The 22389-nt window shown below is 35.2% G+C and overlaps 1 protein-coding gene across 6 annotated transcripts in view; it reads left to right on the top strand.

Moving 5' to 3' along the window:
* FMN1 (formin 1) overlaps positions 1-16842 on the top strand; it is a 209578-nt gene extending 192736 nt beyond the window's left edge. For all 6 annotated transcript variants that reach the window (XM_069784109.1, XM_069784110.1, XM_069784107.1 and 3 more), the window contains 2 exons: positions 5974-6058; positions 7154-16842. In XM_069784109.1, the coding sequence (XP_069640210.1) occupies positions 5974-6058; positions 7154-7198 (130 nt within the window). In that variant the 3' untranslated portion in view covers positions 7199-16842. The remainder of the gene's footprint in view (positions 1-5973; positions 6059-7153) is intronic.
* Positions 16843-22389: the final 5547 nt, after the last annotated feature.

Below are 22389 nucleotides of genomic sequence, written 5' to 3'. Positions count from 1 at the left end.
TGATTCCAAGCTATTTCATAACCCACGGCTATCCACATAACCCACCAGCTGCATGGAAGGAGCTGTAGAAGCGAAGCAAATGGATTATTCCAGAATATCAAGAGGTTGAGAGAGAACCAGATAATTTGGTGTCTGTCTTTGCACAATAGCAGAGCCTGAACATGCTGGCAACTGGCTTGTTGAGTAGCAACTGGCTTGTTTAGAAGGGATTCTAGTTTTCCTAACTGGGGGCTTTAGAGCATGGAGCCTGCCAGCTCACACCTTCTTCTCTCTGACTTGAATGGGAAGCAGGGGTGAAAATGATAATGAGTTTATCTGGTTAGTCCCTGGCTTGATAATCTCTTTTCCTGTAAGGAGGAAAAGTATTTTCATGAGCTTAGGAAGGAAACTTTTAATAAATATGGGCTTATGTTTAGATTTCAATTCTGTGTCCCCAGTTACAAAATAAAAATAATTTTGAATAAAAATAGCATCTTTATTTTTCACTAATATCTTCTAATTTAAGAGGCCTGACTTGCATTCAGTTTACAGGGGAAGACAACACCTGCCACACAGAGGCAGGAAAAAGCCAATGATATTCCCATTGCTTATAGTAAAGATCCATATGCAGTGTTGGAGTCATGGTTCTCCTACTTAAAAATACATTGTTTTGATAATTTCATTCAATTTTTTTCCATTTTGTGTGGTAATGTGCAATATTGCTCAGTATTACAGTTGATACCACATGTTCTTTATTCATTAAGGTATATTGACCTCTTTTGCTCACTGTTGAAGAAGAGTAACTTTTCTTCTGAACACATCCATGTTGCACTTGGTCAGATTTCAAGGCTTAACTGACCTGCATACCTTAATTTTTTGGCCTCATGTTATTGATTGCTAAATTAGCACCTGCACACCCTTTGTCTCTGTGTTGTGATTCAGCTATTCTACCATCCTTTCTGGTCTCTTTGTTCTCTGCAGTGCTCTCTGTTCAAAAGTGTCCTTGTCACTATTTTTCTAGCGTGTTTTACTACACAATTCAATCCCTTCTTGCTTTTCTGTTTTAGTTATTTAGATTCCATTGACTTTTCTGTTCCCCTTTCTTCCTCCTTGATTTCACATCTGTTAGATTCAGTCCCAATTTCTCTTCCATGAAATCTCTAAAACATGGCTAGACTAGTGTGTCCATCCATGCTATTTTATACTGATATAGGAAGAAAAAAAAAATCTTTTCATTGAGTCCATTCCTTTGCACATCTCCAGACTCCCCCTCATGGTCATGCCTCTGTAAATGTCCAGCTCATGTGAGCTGCTCCCCTGTACATTAATTCACACAACAAAAACTCAGAAGAAAGGGGTATAGAGTGGTTGGTGGTTCTGCTTAGTTTGTGCTATTCAGCCTGTATCTGCAAGCTGTAAATTGTGGAGCTCTATCTTGGGGCTTGATTCTGCTACTGTTTCTTCAGGATAAGGCTCTTGAGGAGATTCTTGTCAGAATACATGTTAATTGAACTTCCCTAAGTTGAAGAACTTATCAGTCCCTATTATCTTTCCAGCTGGGAACTGGAGTTGTTCAGCCTGGAGAAAAGGAGTCTGAGGGGAGACCTTATCACTCTCTACAACTACCTGAAAGGAGGTTGTAGCGAGGTGGGTGCTGGTCTCTTCTCCCAAGTAACAAGTTGATAGGACAAGAGGAAATGGCCTCAAGTTGTGCCAGGGAAGGTTTAGATTGGCCATTAGGAAAAATTTCTTCACTGAAAGGGTTGTCAGACATTGGAACAGGCTGCCTAGGGAAGTGGTTGAGTCACCATCCCTGGAGGTATTTAAAAGACATGTAGACTTCTGTTTGGTGTCTTGTGTAACACTTAAGTAACGAACAAACTTAAGTAACAAGATGAAGTGAGTAAACATTTTAAGCCCATACTTTGTAAATCTTACCCCCTAAGCAGTGTCACCAAGACACTACTTAGTCTAGTAAATCTACGGTAAATGTTTTAGTATTTCAAAGTCCTCTTTAGTTGTTTTGTTGACCATTACACTGAACACAAGACTTGAGTAGATTTCCCATATTCCCTGACATTCTTTTCTATTCCACCTGATATCTATAAAGTATAAATGTTAAAACTGGCCACCTTCATTATCATCTAATATAACTGCAGTTAGTCACAAGAAAGAAGGGAAATTTAAGAGAATATTTATTTACCTTACATTTTGACATTCTATACCTAACTTTTGTTTTACTTCAAACAGGCTTTGAACAAGTAATTGCTGAACAATTACAAGTAGTCAAGGAAGTTTATACTTTTATAAGAAGAAGTTAAACAATTTACATCTATATAAATTCTCATAAAATACAATTAATGCCTTACACAACTTTATAATATGTTTAATAGTCTATTTTATGTTAACTAAAAATAATAGTATGTTGTGCAGTATATCTGCAGATTGGTTAATAACATAATATATGGGTGTAAGAAAAGATCAGAAGATAATTAGTAGTTTAGTTCTATCCTTTTGAATATACTTCATTTGTAATTTTGCTCTTTCTGTACCTTATTCATCTCTAATTTTATTTCTAATTTTAATATACTCCTAATTTTTAGTATTTTAATGACAAGCTTTTCAAAAAAAGTTATGCTATTATATGATTTCTACAAATGGGAAGTTATTTCTATTTGTGCTAAGGAAAGATGGTAGAAGAAAATAGAGTCATCAGAGAAGAGACATACCTACGTTGAATTAACTGAGTTTGTCTAGTCGCTAGCTAGTCATTCTTTAAGTGTGTGATTTGTTTGTTTTTACTTACCTGTTTCACTAAAAGACTCAGTCAAATGTTGTGCATACATTCAACTTTAGATCATAGAATCACAGAATAGTTTGGGTTGGAAGGGACCCTTAAAGGTCATCTAGTCCAACCTCTGCAATGAATAGGGACATCTTCAACTAGATCGGGTTGCTCAGAGCCCCATCAAACCTGACCTTGAATGTTTCCAGGGATGGGGCATCTACCACCTCTCTGGGCAACCTGTTCTAGTGCCTCACCACCTTCCTCAGAAAAAATTTCTTCCTTATATCTAGTCTGAATCTACCCTCTTTGAGTTTAAAACCACTACCCCTTGTCCTATCGCTACAGGCCCTGCTATAAAAGTCTGTCCTCATCTTTCTTATAAGCCCCCTTTAAGTATTGAAAGACTGCAATAAGGTCTCCCTGGAGCCTTCTCTTCTCCAGGCTGAACAACCCCAGCTCTCTCAGCCTGTCCTCACAGGGGAGGTGCTCCAGCCCTCTGATCATTTTTGTGGCCTCCTCTGGACCTGCTCCAACAGGTCCATGTCTTTCCTGTGCTGAGGGCTCCAGAGCTGGATGTGGGTAAAGAATATCGTATGTGTTTCTAAGTTTTGATGGAAGGCTGTCATAGCTTTTAATGGACAATTAAAATTATGTGTTCGTATCTGGGTTTTTTTTATGAAAGTAAAATAATGGAAAAAGCATATGAAGATTAGACTTCTGCTGTTAGCCAATTTTATGATTTTGAATTTGATAGTTTTCATACTATTTCATTTTTCTCATTTCAAGGATAATGCTTCCAAACACAATAGCCAGTTCTAGTATCCTGTTCATGTTTAACAAAGAATTATTTTTATTTCTAAGGCACCTTTACAGCATGGGTGCTTCACTGACGTAATTACTGAGCTAACTACTTTCTTAAAATTGACCCATCTGATTTTAAAAAGTCCCAAAGAATTACATTCCTTTTAAATTATACACTTATGTTTCTGATAATGCATGCTAATCTTATCAGTCACATGTTAGCAAAGCGATGGCTTTTTTCCCTATGAGACCAGAGTGGAGTATATAATCAGTCTGTCATTTTTATAAGCCAAATATCACATGATTCAAATCCTGTTAGTGAGCAGGTTTATTTTTATTTCGTATTCCGAACTATGCATTCTATTTTTAAAAATCCAGGTTTCCTGGAAATTGTGCAAATATGGAATAAAATACGCAGAGCTAGGCCTAAATCAGGGACAGGCATCATTTTCTTTTTAAGTCTAAAAGTTTATAATCCCTAGAATTCTCCCTTCAGATTAAAATATGGACTCTAAACATTTAAAAACTATTTGGAAAACACTTCTAAGACCAAAGAGAATGTGATCGAAAAGAAAATGTGCTCAAAATAGGGAAGAGTTTAGAAGTCAATCCCTTGGTGTGGTTCTGCTGGACCTGAATACTGTCACTTGAAATACATTATCATCTTTGCATAAACTTTGTAGCTGTGAGGAACAGCATGCTGTCCAGTGGGCGCTATCATCCATCATTAAGAAGTAAACTGTGCTGTTTAACAATATTGTAAAAAGATGGAATGGTGTGTTGCTGCAAAACAGGGAACACTAATTAAGTTTTAAAAATACTTCAGAGCTATTTAAACATCTACAGAATAATAATTTCATATTTGTGTATTTGAGGGTGTACCTACAGCTTGAATCAATGTTGTAGCTAAACAGTGTTGAAAATAAGTTTATGTGAAAGTAGTGTAACTCTTCCCTCCTGTTCTTAAGCACTGGAAAGTGAGACAACACCAATAACTACCCAGTAGATGCATCTAAAATACATATCTCAGAGAAGGAATTTTAGTTTCCAACACTGAGCATTGACAAACACAATAATGAATGTGTTCTATATTTTTAAAATAATCTAGTTTGCTGCTAGTCTTGCAGCAAGGAGGTACACATCAGTAATTGCAGATATAATCCACTTTCCTATTTGATTTTCTTCCAAAATTCCTCAAAAATTGAGTGTGTCGGAAGTGGTTTGACCTGGACATGGTATTTTAAATGCTTTTTGACTGGCCATAGCAATTATTTCTGCCAGTGGAGAAAATTAAATAGGAGAAGAAAGTAGAATTTTTCAGTTCAAGAGTGCCAAGAAATGTGTTGTTTCTCGTAAAAGACTGATTTGGTGTGCATTAGTGAAAATTGGTTTGCTGAGTTCTCCTTGCTTGTTAAAAGTCACTCGCAACTTCTTTACCTCTGCATTTTGCATACAGAATTGTAAAGTAGGTGTTTATAGCATTAGCATTTTAAAGGCACTGATAGCTGGGCAGATCCTGTCTTAGGAGTGCCAAGAATTTTCTTCTCTTTTTATCACTGTTTAGCACATAATTTCCCTGGCCCTTTCTGCTGTCTGTAAGAAGAGTCAAGTCCCTTTTTGTTAAATTCCCTGTTTCTCCTTTTCCTTCTGATTAAACTTCTGATTGGGTTGTTCTTGTTAAATGCCCACAGAAACAAGGGTTCTGTATGCAAGACCCTAAGAGCAAAACGCAAGAAAGTGAGGAATCAGGTCTGTGTTCTTCTTTCCCCTTATCTCAATAGTGCTCTCAGTAGACTGGTCTGTAGCTGCACACAAGAGGGATTTAACTACCCCTAGACAAGAACCCCTTCTAATTTGCCTCTCCGCCTATTACCACATCAGTGAGGCTGGTCAGTCAATTCCATGTAAAGCAATGGGGCAGACATTAAGGAAAAACTGGCAGATGCTTTCATTTCAAGGTTTTCAGAGGAAATAAAATGTGTAGCCTGGCAGATGGCCTACTAAAATATTATATTCTATATATACAACAGATTGAGCCAGCTAGCTTTTGGCTTTTTCCAGAGGAGTATCTTCTTTTCTTGACACTGCAGCTTTTTTGGTAGGAAAGATACTCCATAAAACCCAGATCCTGCAAGAACAGAGAAATTGTTTGCCTGGTCACATTTTCAGTGAGCAATACAGGCCAATTGTCCTTTTGCTTTTGATATTCTCAATTTAAAGATGTATTTTGATCTACTTTTGGTACTTCATTGAGTGCCTTTGAATAGTAATAGCAGTTTGTTGGGCTCGTGCCTAAAATAAGGTAGTGGTGGTAGTTCTTACAGATAGAATGTGTACCAAGCAGAGCCAGAACACCTTTAATTTCTTTGAATCTAACGATGTCTGTTCTATGTATTTTGTTTCAGAATTAAAGTGGCTCAGCAATCAGTAAGCAAGTTAACTGCAGAGAAGAAAGTTGAAACAAAGAAAATCAATCCTACAGCTAGCCTGGTATGATGTTTCTCAGTATGACATTCAGAAGGGTTTTTCTGACACTATATTCTTGTCATTCAGAATGGTGGCAGGTTTCTGCTGTTGTTGAAGGGTGACATAGTATGCTTAGTTTGAATGTAGCAGAGTGATTTTCTTCCCAAGGAGAAATCTTTAATCTTATGCCCTATGGTAGTCCAACAGTTAACGTTTAAAACTTAGTTTAGTTGTACCTAAGCATGGCTCTGCTCTTTTAGATAACAAAATATGATAAGAGCTGCTTTTCTGGTTTCTTCCCCCCTTCCACTGAAGTCTCTTGTGTTTTCTTCCATGCTCCATAGTGCACTGAGGCTCAATGCATATATTTGTCCAATGGCTGAGTGTCTGGTTTTTTTCAAAACCTTACAAAACCCTGTTTGCTCTGTTGAATAACGGTAGAAGGGATTAAATCCCCATTTTGTTCCTTGCTGTTTCCCAGTTTTTTTAATACGACGCAAAAAGACGACTAATAACTTGCACTGTAGATAAAACCTTTTTTGTCTGTGAGCAAGACACATAGGTGAGATCAGCATTTCTCAAACTGTAGGAACCAAGAGACTAAGGGAAGGAAACGTACATGAAGGAATCAGTATATTACTTTCATTCCCAGCAGAGCATATCAGTTGCAGGACAGGCAGCAGAGATGTGAATGACTACATTTGCTTGGGAAGAGGTCATTAAACAACAGAATCTAGCTAATGCTAAATTAGAGCCTTTATGTCAGCAGAAACCATTCCAGACAAGAAAAGGTATTAGATTCACATGAATTTGAAATGTATCTGGTTTTCTCTAGCTGCACTGGTCTTCACAGAGCTGAGCGGTTTTAAAGGTACATGGTATTTGACAAGTGTGTAGCTAAAGCAAGCTCAGTTTTTCTACAGTAAGTAATGAATTGGTTCTGAGCCTTGCTTGAGTGCTCCAGGCGTTAATTTTTTTTTTAATTAAAGAAAACTCTAATCTATTGTGACTAGTTTAGTACTTCTCAGTCTTCTAGACCAAATGCTTATGGCAACTTGAGTGGAGATGGAAAAATTGTAGACAAGAATGATAATAAAACTCTTTCTTTTTCATTAACAGAAAGAAAGACTACGTCAGAAGGAAGCCAATGTGACCGCCAACTGAAAGAAGAAAGATGCAAATGATAGTGTGACTTCATACCTTGCATGATGCTTTACTACACCCATGGCCCAGGGAGCACCTTGTGTTAGATACTGAATTCTGCTTTGCTGATCTGTTCCAAGACAATCCACTAAAGACTTTTCAGTTCCTTCAGAGGGGTTTGTACATTCAGTGGAGGGAATTCTAAGATGGTTTTTACATGGGAAGTCAAAATTATTTTCTGTAACTCTTCCTTTAAGCAATGTAATTGCTTAAAATGCATCTGGTTGTTAACGGTTATTTAAAGTACTCTGTGGATAATGCACTAATATGGAAGAGCTAAAATGAGCATTTTGGATGCTGAGTTAAGTAATGACTAACAACCTGTAGGTTATTTACAGGGCTTTGTGTAGATGAGAGCAAATACGCCATTCAGCTCACAAAAGACCATTACATCATACTTTTTGTTACTTCAGCAGTAACTGAGGTAAAATTGACTGATTCTAAATAATTTTACAGTGTCTAAGTATTGGATGCATCTTTCTAAAACTGATTAAATGTAACTATAGATTTATGCTGTATTTTACTATAAATATTTTTATAGAAGCTTCAGCTTATGCCACACGTTGAAATGGAAACAATATTTTGCACATGAAAAGGAATAGCTTCAAATTCTTTAGTTTTATGATTGATGGCATAACTGATTCCTTGTTTCTATGGTTTTAACCTAACATTTCCTAAATTTTGAGCTTCAAAAGAAAAATTATTAAAATGTATATTTTTATTTCAGTATATATTGAAAATATGAATTCCATAAAATGATGGTTTTATTAGTCATTATTCATTGAACTAAAATACAATAATATGTCTCCATGAAGTTACACATTTGCCATTAAATCTCTGGCTTTTAATTCCATTGAAAGCTTTCTTTTAAACAGTGAATATCTCACTCTAAAATATATTAAGCAGCCTGCTCTTGTCCCCTATATTTGTATGAAGAATGTGTCCAGCATACATATGTGCTTATATACATATATATAAAATTTAATAAGTAAAACTTGAGGAAGAAATAAAAGAGTCTCGCTGTCCTCCTGTAACATTTTAACCATTGCCCGTAAAGTAGAAGAGCCTGAAAGAAACCCTATAGAATATCCACTGTTACTTGAAGATTTTTACTGCATTTTAAGGATTTGGATTCTTAGGAGAGATCTTGAAGCAGAAGTTAATTTAAGGTAAAACAGAAAAGTGATTTTTAAATACAAGTAGGTAACGGCCTGTAAATAGGAACAACAAACGGAGAAAACATGCTTCTGCTTGCTGTCCATAAGAGAGAAATCCCTTTCTTTATAATGGTGTCTGAAGTTCGTTACGAAGAGAAATTAGGTGAAGCAAAAAAGTACAAAAAGGTAATGGGGGGAAGGTATTAATCCTTTGCGTAGAAGCTGGAAAGAATATACACGAGACAGACATGGGTTATCCATACAGCAAATTAGAGAAACTGTGATGAAACCTAAGGCAAAGTCATCCCTAGAAGTGTACGCTTATTAAGAAAAACAGCAATTGTGGAGACCCCCATTCATGAATTAACTTGAAGATTTCATATTTTGCAGGTTTCTTCAATGAGTATCTCTCATTCCTGCATAAATAAAAACAGGGGAATCAAGATTCCCTTGTATGCTTTGGAGTTTCTAGCTGCTGCAGATATACTCAAGATGTGTAAGCATAATTCTTATGAAAACAGTCAACAATATACCAGCAAAAATAATCTGATTTGTAGTTTGCCTATTCCCATTGCAGAGAAATAAATTCCAAAGATTGAAGTTTTCTGTCTTCCACCAAATAGGTAAAGCACACTTGTTTCCAATATTATTAGTGATAAACAACCAGAGCAATAATGCTTATAAAAGCCAAAGAACAACAGCAAGCAAGGCAATTCAGATGAGTGTTTAAGCAAATAAGTGTTGAGTTTTGATACGGTTTTCTATCTATCGTGAAGGTAGTGTATATTGCTATCTGACTTGATAGGGAATTTTTCAATTAAATGTTCTAATTGAAATATTAATCAAGAAGAGTAACACTGTGAAAAAGGATTGGTCTTGAAAATTCTCATTAGAAATATATTATGGAAAAAAGTTTTTAAATTATTGAAATATCCTGTTTCAAAATTTCTAAATGTGAAGTTTCATTTTTCAGTTCAAATTTACTTTTCATTTTGAAATGTTGAAAAATGTATATAAAAAGGGATTAAAATTAAAATTATTGATATAAAGCATTCCTTGATAAGATTTATAATTCTGTTTTCAGATTATCAATTTGCCAAAGTTTTGAGAATTTAGGCTATTTTTTCAGATTAGAAAACTTACATAGCACAGAGACATTGTTTCCTCCTCATCTTCAATTGTACTGATTTTTCTCTAAAGACAGAGATTCTGATTCCAACTTAACCCATGACTTAAATCCTCTACTACTAGTTAAACTATTTTTAAGTGAAAAAAAGAATTGACCCACACTATTTGATACATTCTCTTAATCAAGACTAAGACTCCTGGATGGAATTCATCAGCTAAATATCACACTTACACCCCTAGTGATACCCCAAAGTGTCTTCAGACAGTGATTGAAGTGACAATGGTACACTTGCTGACCTTAACTAAAATGTTGTATTGCAGAAGAGATATTAACAGATATTATATATCTATGTAAGCTGTTCAATCATGAATTATTTAGACACTACAGACATAACAAGTGCATCAACCAGCATTCATCTTGGGGTCACCAAGTGTCACCAAAAGTTATGTTTTAAGCTTGTATATAGTTTGGTGCCTGACTTTACCCTGAGCTTTCTAGTTTGGGGGGAATAAAAGAAGAGGAGAAAAGAAAGAAAATAAAAAGGTGGACTGGAACAGAAGTCTCTGGTACATGTCTACATTGCTGTCAAGGAAGTAAAAGTAAAGAGTAGACTAAATTAAGCCAAGTAGCAATAGCTAGACAGCTACAATTTTCTGGGCTATGTAATTTAAAATACCTCTACACTACATAGAAGTCACTTCTGTGATGATAAAGTAGATGTGGCTTAAGAGGGGGGGTTTTTTCTGTTCTTTGTTTTGTTTTCAACTCTTCTATTATTGCCAAGCTTCTCAAAGTCTGTAAAGCAAAGCACTATTAAACCCTATATTACTCAGTAGGTGCTTATTACGCAGGAAAAGTATATACATTACTGATTTGTAAATTGAATTATTAGGAAGAATTCAGTTTAGATGAGTAAATATCAATAATTTGTGAAGTGCTCTTTACCTTATTTACAACATTACCACTTACTGATTTTAAACTGAAAGACCTTTTAGCATCTTTGAGATATTTTGACAATATAAATTATATTTTCATTATGTTTTTATTAATCTATGAAAACTACCCAGGTGTTTTGCCATGACTAACACATGTAAATGTTTATCATGTGCTTTATTATACGGTTGTGAAAGTGTAGATTGAATATTATACTTTTGTATTTAACTTAGAAATTTTCTGCAGCAATACAGAAACTGTATGATCTTCAGTTTCTGTACATATAGAAAATTAATGTAGAATGGATGGAATATTCAGAAAGCAGAGAGAAAAATAATTGAACATCTTAAGCAGTTCTAGGAAGGATAAAGTTTACATAGGGTTTTAACCTTTCTGAATTGCTGAGAATATCTCCTCCAACCAGATATGAAAAGCCAGGTTATCTCTGACCAGTCTATGTTTTTTCTACATGAAACATGAATAAAATATTTTGTTTTCCATATGATGTACAGGGTTCTTATTGCCCTGATTTTCCAGTAAATTGTTAGCAATTTCTTTCTTAGATCTAAACATCTTTCCTAGCTGATGATATGGGGCAGTGGAAGACTGCATATTTACTTATTTGTTAATACTATTTCTTCATTGTTTTAGGGCAATATCTTAAAAATGGATGCCTTAATCTCGTGTAGGTGTGGAATTTCAGAAACACCCAAACAAGTTAGAAATATTCATCTCATTACAGCATTGATGTGTTTTTGAAAATCCACCTCCATAAGCTGTGTTTAGTCACCAGTCTAAGTTTATAATTTCAGAAAATCATATCCACCTAGTTTTTGCTCATTCTTGGCCTTGTCTCAATCCTGTTTAATATTGTTACGGATCTTGCTCTTTCTTTTTTTTCTTTTTCTTTCCTTTTTTTTTAACGCCTTTAGAATTTATTAATGCCAGTTAGTGAATTTCAGAATTTGCAGTCTGGAGAGTTCTCTTTGGCATTCCTTTCAAGATAAGCCTATGTATTTTCATATAAATGTAAAGAAAATAAAAAAGAAAGTTAAGAGGTAACTTGCTTGTAGTCAATAAGTTGTTTCAAAGAGAGAAGATACTAGGAACTAAACAGTTCCCTGAGGCAGCAAGAAAAAATATAACAAAAACAATATAAAAATTAAAACCAGATTAATTAAAATCAGCAATGAATTCCAAACTATTAGTAATGAGGCTAGTTAACCACTGGAAGAAGTTAGCAAAGATAATTGTAGTTTCTCCATTTCTGATGCTTTCAAATCCAGATCGAAGATCTTTCTCAAAGGTTTGTGTAGTCTAATACAGCTTATTGGACTCAGTTCAGATGTACCTAAGTGGCATCCCATATCCATTGACTCGCTAGTCCAAATAGTTCCTCTAGACAGAAGAATATAAGAATAAGTATGTCAAAAGACCTAATAAAATATTTTTTTCTCAGCTATAATAAAATATTCTTATCCAAGCTAGAAGAGCTCTTTGTTGTGAGTTAAATTTAAAAGATCACAAAGTGTGGTGTAGAACAATATAATGCAGGAAACCATTGTCAAATTATAAACATTTGTATTTCAAATGATTAATTAATTAATATCTATCTGATCCATCTTGTGATATTTACAAGGTAGCAAATTTATATGCTCTGGAATTCAACATTGGTTTAAAGATTCCCAAGCTACGTCTGGGAATACTGGCATTTTGGATTGTACAATGTGAAATCCCAGAATCACAGAAACCCTAGTTCCTTAGTATTTGTCAAAGGTTTGAGCATATGCAAGGGAGTTTACCTTGGGTACAGCTAATGTGATGCAAAATTTAAATAACGGTCTCTCATTTTAGTGAATTATTATATATGACCTGTTAATATCATTACCAAACACTTCCACTGCTCAGTAGGGTTTGAACCATAACAATTTTATGCAATTGTTTTAGAGATCTAAAGTTCAAAAGTTGTGCAAGCAAAAAGACTTGGTTTTGCAAGTTTTTTCCAAAATGCCTGCAAGAACTTTTCTTTCTTGATTTTTTTTTTAACATTGTTTTCAGTTCAATAAATATTCTTAGAAACATTACTAAAATGGATGTTAGGTTTTTTCTACTTGTTGAAAATGTGGTACACCTAAACTGTAATATTTTCAGTAAATTTGGCAAGCTTCAACTGGCTTTAAATGATTTTGATTTGATACCTCATAGAATTCAAGATTTTAAATTAGGGCCTCTTTGTAAAACGTAAGCACTGGGTATAAGAGAACATTTGTTTTAAGCAGCAATGAATTAAAAATGCTGAACTGATAACTTAGACTCAGAATGCACCACCTTCCTGCGAGGACATTATCAAGTAGCATAAGCTTTCCCATAATGCAGAGCAGCATTGCGTTTCCTGTGAATTGTTTCTGCCAGATGTCATCTTAGAGTAAACTGAAGGCAGCAATTTTTTTTTTTTCATTAAATATTTCTGGTTAATTTCATTTCATACTTTGTCACCTCAATTTCATCTTCAACAATCTAATATTGAGGTAAAACGAAGCCTTTTTATAGAGGCTGATAGTGCTTCTATATGCAAGTAGTTTTATTTATTCAAGTATTCCTGTGGCCCACACAGTAAAAAAAATCCATAGAGGACATTATGGGGTCATGGGACTGAATAAAATCTCTTTTAGAATCATGTTATGAAAATTATCTTGAACTATCCTAGTATGGGACATGGATTTCTTTTCTGTGGTAGGATCTGCCTCAAAATGTTTTGGAGCTCTGGGAGCTTTTGGAGGATGGAGGCTGAGGCTGTTGGCATGGCACCTTTGCTTTAGCCATCAATTCCTAAAAGTAGGGCTTCTCTGGAGTTACATTGCAGTTGAATTCCCTGAGCAAAGATTGCCCCAGGGACTCCTGGAAGGGAGACTGGAAAATACTGTCAACAGCCATACATTTTCAAAAGGGAAAGACATCATAGTTGTATTTCCAGACTAAAGTAAAAGCTAGCGAACTCTTCCAAAATAGCAGAAATTTTGTATAGTTGTATGTATCCTTTAATTAGGTTCTATAGATTTCAGAAATTCTGCATTCATATATGAACTTCATTCTGTGCCTGTGTTCTTGTATTTATTGCTCATATGATCATTTAATATGAACATAATCACTTACATATTGTTACTCTTTTATTGTGCTGCGACCACTAAAATGTAGACTACAAAAACTGTTGAAAGAGAGATCCATTAACAGAGTCCTGACAGGCAGTTGTATTTCAGGTTTCCCAGTGTTGTTCTGCTGGGAACCTTCATATTCTCCTAGAGGTAGGAAGAGTTTAGCTGCCATGCCATCTGAATTCTCAGCCTTTCCTAATCATAAACTGGTACTTGTAGCTTAGGGCCAAATGATGGGGCCAAATTCTGTCATCACTGATAAGTATTGTCTTTGCTGCAATTAGAAGTTAACTGGGGCACAGAATAATGCTAAAGATGGCAGGTGAGGTGTTTTTGTGATACCCATTAAACTGTAATGTATTTGATAAGCTCAAAGTCCTAAAGAGTACTGACACAGTCTAAGATTCATGTGCTGTATTGACTCTGACTCACAGCATCCTTATAGGTTAAGCTCAAGTGACTTTAGAAAGAGGAGCTGTAATATCTGTTCACTAGTTGATAGTGTTTCTTTAATCATTTTTTTGAATCCTCAGCAAGATGATTTCTGTCCATCTGCGAATTAGAAAACTTTAAATGGTACATTTTCTCTACAACTTCTCCCAGAGGGACCAAGCTTGTAGTTCAGTATTTTTGCTTTCTCATTTGGCCTGCTGTAAATACATTCCATTGTAGTTGGACAGATGCTCATCCTGAGCAACTATCCACAGACAATAGGTTACAGAAACTGCAGAAACTGTGTAGAGTTCAAAGAATATAGCACTATTTCCTACTGCTTGGAGCATCAATAGTCAAATGAACATACATATTGTATAGCACCTGATGCTTATTTCTTAGTTGTAAAGTAGTTTAAGGAATGTATTGCTATTAGCAGCTAATCACTATAAACTGGATAAAAGCCATGTTCTTCTTCTATTTTTTTTTTTCTTTTTATTAGAATGAGTTGTTGTGGTGTGGGTATCTTCTAGATTTTAGCGGGAAAGATACCATTTTGTAATGAAACAAAATGGAACAAGGTCACAGTTCTATTCTAGACTTCTTTCATATCTGACAGAAAGGTGAAGGAATAAAACTGATTTCTTTTCATTCCACATAAAACCAATATTTTTTTTCTGATCCCTCTTCATTCAGTTATTCATTTTGTGTTACAGTCCTATGTTTTTTAGAAGGGCTGTAAAGAAATTAGAAGGTTCAGCTATGAATCTCATTCCTTAAAGATTCCCTGTAATGTTCAAATTCAGCAAACTGGGATCGGGAACTCCTCCCCTATCACCATTTTCTTCAGTGATTCATAAAATTCCCCACTCTCCTTTTTTTATTAAAAGTAAAGTCATATAGTTACCAAAGGTCCAAGAAAAACTGAACTATTGGGTGCAGAGAGGTCAATTAACTTCCAAACCACAATGAAGACTTGCACGTCTTTACTGCGCACGAGCTGAACCTTTCTAATTCACATAAGTTGAATGCAACTCAGTTCCAAAGAGATAGACAATCAATACAGTGTTTTCATGCATTTCTGCTACTTATTTTACATCAAGAAAGCCTGTCTCTCTGAGTAGGAGGCACAACTTGTGCATTTAGTTACGTAATCAACTTCTGCTTGATTCCAGACCAGAAGTATGTGTGATATGGGAGATATATCTGAGTGTTTCGGCATTACGTTTTATACTTATTTTCCATCACTTATCTAGGGGCCAAGTAAAGAGACCCAGTAACATACCTAAAATGAAAATGTTGGTTGAAAATGCCATTGAAACAATATAAAGCTTACTATTTCATTCTAGTGGATATTCATTTGAAGAAATCCATCCTCACGTAGTTTCCTATTGAAGTGTTTGGGTTTGTTTGTTTGTTTTAATTAAAAGTTGATATTATATCAGATAATCAAGCTGGCTTGTCTGGGACAAGCTTCTATGGAGGCTTGAGTGCTAGTCAAGTAAAATAACCTGTGTGTATGCTCAACAAGTCCACTTGTAACTACTGTAGTCTGAACAGCACCGTTTCATCTGCATATAGCTCAGAAAAGGGAGAGACTTGAGAGGGAAATTGTAACAGATTTTCTGGTGTCAAGTTCAGAAAAAGCTATGTCAAATGATAACCATTCTTGTCATATTGCACTGGTTTTGAAACATCAATGATACCTGTTGCAAAGAAAAAGACTCATGCTCCATGTCAGATGGGATTGGATAAGGACTTTTTATGGAGAGTTGGTAAAAGTACTATTTCTTGTAGGAGCTCTCAGCAAAGCTGTGAATTCCCAGCTGATGACTAGCAGGAGAAACAGAATTATTTTTGTAGGTTTTTGAAAATATGTATTTATTATAATGACACTTTATTTTGAGGGGTATATCAGCCTCAAGAAGAAAAGCTGCCCCTGTCATTGTACTCAGCTATTACTCTCTGTACAAGCTAAAAGCTTTGCCATATTCAGAAGTTATAGGAAGCAAAAATGGAGAAATATTATTCTGGGAAGAATCAAAGTTGACCTCTGGAAAGTGTTTTTAGTAGGATTATAGTATGATTTTCAACTTTCATTTAGTTATTTTGATTTTTTTTTTGTTTTCCTTTCCAATCATTTTGAGTTGAATAGTTGCACTGTTGAACATTATTGTTGTTGGTACTCTTCCCTCTCTTCTCTCCATATGACTCAAAGCCATCAAAATACAGGCCTCTTTGGCTGGTTAACTTCTCTTTGAAAATGTAGCAAAATGACAAATTCTCTCACAATGCTATTAATATTCTCTGTATACCTAGCGAGTTTCACAGACATAACAGGGTTTAAGTCTCTCATGTCTATACGGGATTTGCTTTAATAAAATCGTAGTTTTGCTTGAATGTTCACACACACATTCAGCAATTAAATATTTGCTGTCATCTGAGCTCAACTTTGCATTTTTCATCCCACAAAAGGTACAGCAAAAGTAATGGAATATTAGTATGGTTTAGGTTTTTTGTTTTTCAGGAATCAAGCTCCTTTTAGTTCTTGACTAAATATGTTGTAAATGTCTTAAAAGAATAAGCTAAATAGATTCAGGTGCTTTTTTTCCCCCCTTCTCATTGTAATTATATACTTGTGTGTGTGTGTTTCTACTATGTATCTGAAAGTTTTTCTCAAAAAACAAGATGTGCACATGATTAACTTTGTAAAAGTTATTGTAGTGGAATGGAGTATTTATTTTTAAACTAAATTCTTAAGGAGCCATTGACTGTAAATAAAAGACTATATTTTCCTCCTCAGTATTTTTGTTCATTGTATCAATTGTATTTTTGTATGTAAAATATATTGTTGAGTTACTGTAGGTTTCTCTGTTTGAATAATTCTGTCTAAATGACGGGTTTTATTTACACTGCTTTACTGATCCAGTTCATATTCCAGGTTCAGTGTGTTTGTTAAAAAGATACACAATGTTTTGGGGATCTGCAAAAAGTTCAAATATGTAGCTTACTGATGTAAATTTCTTGGAGGTATTTTAATAAATGGGGGGGGGGAGGGTTGCATCGGAAACAGTTTGTGCAGACGTCTGGGGATGTGGGTTTCCTTTAATTCTTGTGCCACTGTTAGCAACTTGTCACATTTCCAAATACATAATACTGAAAAGCTCTTCAATGCTCTTCAGTAACTCAGAGAGGACTGCCCACAAAATGATATTAAATAGTATTTGAAATGTATCATTCATGTCCCCAGGCACTAATATTTGGGCTCCATTATCTAAGGGGAAAAAAAATAAGCTATAAATTACATTATAATTTTATCTATATTTTACTGTTGTATTACTCTAGACTAATAGCTTAGGAAACCTTATTATAGATCATGAGAGATATTTTTTCCAGTTTCTCTACAGTCAGAAAACAATTACAATTTAAGTATAAAATTAGGCAGTAGTTTCATCCAGCAACTGACCATTGGGGGAGTACAGAAACTAGAAGCGTCTTCACCAGGATGCTCAGCAACTCTCCAAAGACTGGTATATTTTAGCCAGTTTTGAGGCTTTTTTTGGCATCACAGATCACATAAACTTAAAATAGGAAGAATGTGATTTGGTTTTAGATGTTTCTGAGAACAGCATTAGTGTGTTTGTTTGAAAATCATTATCCTTACCCAATAAGAAGCTGGAGTGATCATGTCAACAGAGTAATAGCAAAGATACGCTATGAAGGACCTTGAAAATTGTAACAAACTACTCAGGTTAAGAGAGGGAGTCAGTGGAGATACTCAACAAAGCTACAGCAGCATGGTCAAACTCATGGGTTTTAGTTTGAAAAGTTGTATTTCTCATCACAGAAGAGACTACTGTAATAAGACTGGAGAAGATAAGAACCTGAGCAAGGATTTCAGCTACATAAATGAAATGGGGATGCCAGATAGAAATAATCACCAAGATGTAGACATTAACCAAATATGAAGAACTGTTTGCAATCAATTTTCTGTAGAAGAGAAGGGGACACATAGGTATTGGGAACACATGCTGGATGTTTAAATACCGCAATGATGAGCATGTTAGAAATATCTAGATAGGCATTGAACAGTTAATCAAGTAGGTAATGAGTTAGATCATCATAATTAAAATTAGCTAAGCCAAAGCAATCCAACTTAGAGACAGTTGCTCTCTTTTCTTTCTCTTATTATTTATTGTCTAGTTTCTTGATCCTTTAAGACAATAAAATGGTGTGCTGCTGAAGAGACAGATGTTATAAGCTTCTTTGCTTGGAATGCTACTGATATGCCAAGATGTCAGATGACAGATTGTTTTTCTTTACCCACATGAACAACTGATTTAGTGTTCACTAAGAACCTAAATTTGACCCGTGGGTCCAAAAGAAGTGTTGGAGCCTTGAAGCTCTTGAACTGTCTTTATGCTTCTTGAAATGCAGGATTTTTTCAGCAACTCAGAAGATCTAGCCAAAGAGCAGTATTTGCCATAGTGCTGTGCCAGTTATTCTGAAGGAGAAATACCACATGCAGGGAAGCAAATACATCAGATAAAGTGAACTTATTTCCAAGAATAAACCTTCATAATAACACCAAAGCTGAATAGAAATCCAAAATGGTGAGATCAATCCTGAAGTTCTGAAATAAATGCTACTCTTCTGAACATACAAAGCTCTCATCAGACATAAACCTTGTTTTCTATGCTGTAGAATTCTTCATTATTTAATTGTTAGTATATTTCAACTCTAGGGTTATTGCAGTGTGTTACTTCATAAATACAGAATGAATTTATGATAGACTGCTGTTAAGTACTATAATACAAATTGCTTCTAATCAATAGGTAGATCAGATTCATACAATTAAATAATTTCAGAAATGCATTGTTTTGTATCTGTAAATATTACAGCTGTTTATCCATGGGCTAAAGTTGGAGATAAAAGCAGGTAATTCCTAAGTTATTTTATTTATAAATATACCGATACATATATATGCATATGTGTATTATTTTCTTAATATACACACACACACATCTCTAATACAAGCTATGCTATTTATATGGCAAAAGAAATTGATCCAGTCATAGAACTAATATCTGTATTTCAGTAATATATAATAAAATTTTCATACATCCATTAGCTCAGGAAAGGATAGTTAGCTCAAAAATCAATATTAAAAGCTGGGATACTGTAGTTACTGAAATAATTTAAAAGCAAATGAGCTGAAAACTAGCATTTGAGATGTGCTTGTCAGAAAACTTTAATCAAAGCAGACTGGGGATTTCTATGTAACTTCTTTCATGAGGCGCATCCCAAGGTGCTTTGCAAAATAATGAAATTAACAATGCAAATATTGATGAATACACTAGGTCAAAGCAAGCAGCCCTTGGTCTTGAGAGTGCCACTACCATAAGTCAACAACCCAAGGGTTTCCAGTTGCAAAAAAAGTACAAGCCGCAAAGGTAGCCAAATGGGATATCTGCCTTTCACTCTGCACTCTGTTTTTGGGAAGGATGAAAATAATGTTCAAAACCATTTGCAAGTCTTGGGTTTGCTTTCTACATAATTGCTGCATTTCATTGTGTCTATTTGCTCTAGGTTTTTTGCATCTTACAAACAATCTTTGACACATTCATGAATGTGCCAAATCTCTTCTATAAGATGGTGGATGAACAGGTGTATGGGTTCAGAAGTTTCTGGTTCCTGTATAGGCTACCTACTGTATGGGCTACTGCTGGAAGAAATACTATTCTTATATAGGTAATTCCCACACACTTAAGAAAAGTTAGAATTTTTCAAGTTTGGTCTTACAGTACTGTTTTATCTATCCCTGACAAGAGAAACTAAAGCTCCACAGATCACAGCTGAAGACAGGCTCAAAAGAAATGAGTGGTGATTTAACTTTTACAACTTATTCTTTCTGAGTGAAACTTGTTTAGGCATGCTGGGCCTTCATGAAAACCCTCTGCAGCTTCTTAAAAAGAATGTGAGGGGTGAGTGAGGAATAATTTTTTCAATCACAGTATGCTATAAGACTTCTTTCTTTTTTTTTTTTTTGTATTGTTTCCTCTTTGTAAATTTTTCTGTCTTCCTCTTTCTCCCTCCCTGTTTAAGAAACCATTGCTAGTTTCATGTGCATTTATCCAGCTCCAACATTTGTTCATTGCTAATAATGAAATTTATTCAAACTGTAAATTCCAGGACTGCAATGATTAAGCCATTTGAAATGGCTCCATTAATTGATCTCCAAATTTCTCAGCCAGATTATTGGTCATACTTGTAAGTATTTGTACTAATACTTACAAACTTTTATTTCAGACTCTATTAGTCACAGAGTCAGGCACAAAAACCCACCACACAATTCATAACTAATCAAAATAGTGCCAATCAACCATTGAGAATTCTACAATTATGTAATTAGCTGAGCAGTAAAACTTGAAATTAACTTGTTATGAAAAGCTTGACCCACAAAAGGCCATACAAAGTCAGCTCCAAAGGACCATGTGGGTGAGTTAAGGGAAATATTTTTAAATTTTGACGTCTGTATTTTTTATCTTTCGCTTCTCTTACTAACCTCAAAAAATGACAACAAGGTGGTGTTTGAAAATGCTCATTGCCAATCTCACTTGCAGCATTTATAGCGGTATTTTGGGCTGTTGATTGGTTATGAATCAGGCAGAAGGGTGATGTGCCTATTTTTTTTATTTTTTTTTACTTTGAGCATCTTTGATTTCCACTGAAGTACTGATGAAGACTGGTAGTGCTAGTTTTATATGTGATTCAGAGCAGTCATAATGACCCTGTCTTTAAGAGATGCGATGGTATGATGCAAATGTTCCAAGGAGGCTGTGCATTCATGATGTGGGATAATAGGGTTTTAATTATACATCACAAAATGCTTTCAGATGTTTGAGGTGTATGCATTCACAAAACATTGCAATCCTTAGGGTCTGAAGTTCTGTGATTTTAAAGATTTGAATGATATTCAAAGATCTCAGAATTTTAAAGGAAAGCACCATGTGAGTTGTGTTCTCTGACTACAGAAATTAGTTCCTAGAGGATGAATAAGAGATGAGTTAAAAGAGAGAGAGAGAGAGAAAGTGTTTCACCATGTGAATTTTTTCCTGATTTAAGGTCATCATCAGAAATGCTCATATAATGATCTTCCCCACACACACGCCCTGGATGATGCATTCCAAAACCCCAAAATGAGTATGCAGATCCAAGATGGGTTTCTGAGACAGCTTCATGCACACACTTCTGAAGTTGTCATCTTTATTGCTTACATACCATAGCATATTTTTAGAACTTTTCACAATCTCACAAGAATACGTCTTCTTTCTACTTGTTGCTCTCTGTTTGGTGATACTGCCACAGAAAGCAGGTTATGGGACCATACACCATGTCCTGACAACAAAAAGAATGCCTTGAGATTTTAAAAGAAGTTTCCTATCTCTTCTGGTCTTAAGTGTCTTCTAAAATATCAAACCAAATCCATCTGCAAGCCTATTGTGAAACTATTACATTAATAAAAAACGTGAAGGGAAATCAGAGTTTCCAGAACCTGAGAAAAGAGTTAAGATTCTTGAAAAGAGAACAACTTGCATATGAATCTAAAGATCCTATTCAAAGCCAGGCAGAAAATCTGGATATTTTCCAAAAGCAAGATTCACTATAAACTTGCATCACACTGTGATGCTAGTGTGTCCTTTCCTTTAAGCAGCATTGAACAGCTGATAATCATTCAACTTACTTTAGCAGACATTTTTTGAGAGAAAAGGGGCAAAGGCAATATTAATTTTTAAGTAATGTGAGCACAAGAAATCTGATGCCAAACTGCCCTTTTTGCTCCTGGGATTGTGTTGAGCTAATTCCCAAGGCATCCTTCTGAAAATGTATCCTTTGGACTATTAAAAAAAAAAAAAAAAAAAAAAAAAAAAAAGGCAAAACCCACCCTCTTGGACCCTACTGTTTTAGTTCCCTGTGTGAATCTTCTGGTTTGATTTAGGAATGTGCTGCTTGGTTCCCATGTGCATTGTTGTTGTAGTATTTACTTTGGAAGGAAAAGTGAGTATACGGTTCACGCCTTAACCTTGTCAAGCTTCCCCCTTACCAACTTGAACTGACACCATACAAATTCTGAAAGGAAAGGCCACAGCCAAAATTAATCATAAACATTAACCATAAAATATTACTCTTGACCCTACCAAGGGGCAGACCTCTAGGAATAACATCCTGCTCCTTAAGAAAATAACATCCCTCTCCAACCGAGAGGAGCAGACGGTCTCGTCTATGCATGACGGACATGCTGACCTGTGCCTCAGGGAGTAACATCCGATTTCAACTCAGAGGGTAATA

Source organism: Haliaeetus albicilla, chromosome 5 (genome assembly GCF_947461875.1).
Source record: "Haliaeetus albicilla chromosome 5, bHalAlb1.1, whole genome shotgun sequence".
In the NCBI taxonomy this organism is placed as follows: Eukaryota; Metazoa; Chordata; class Aves; order Accipitriformes; family Accipitridae; genus Haliaeetus; species Haliaeetus albicilla.
Note: the sequence above shows the minus strand (reverse complement) of the source record. Positions and strands in the feature narration are given on the sequence as shown.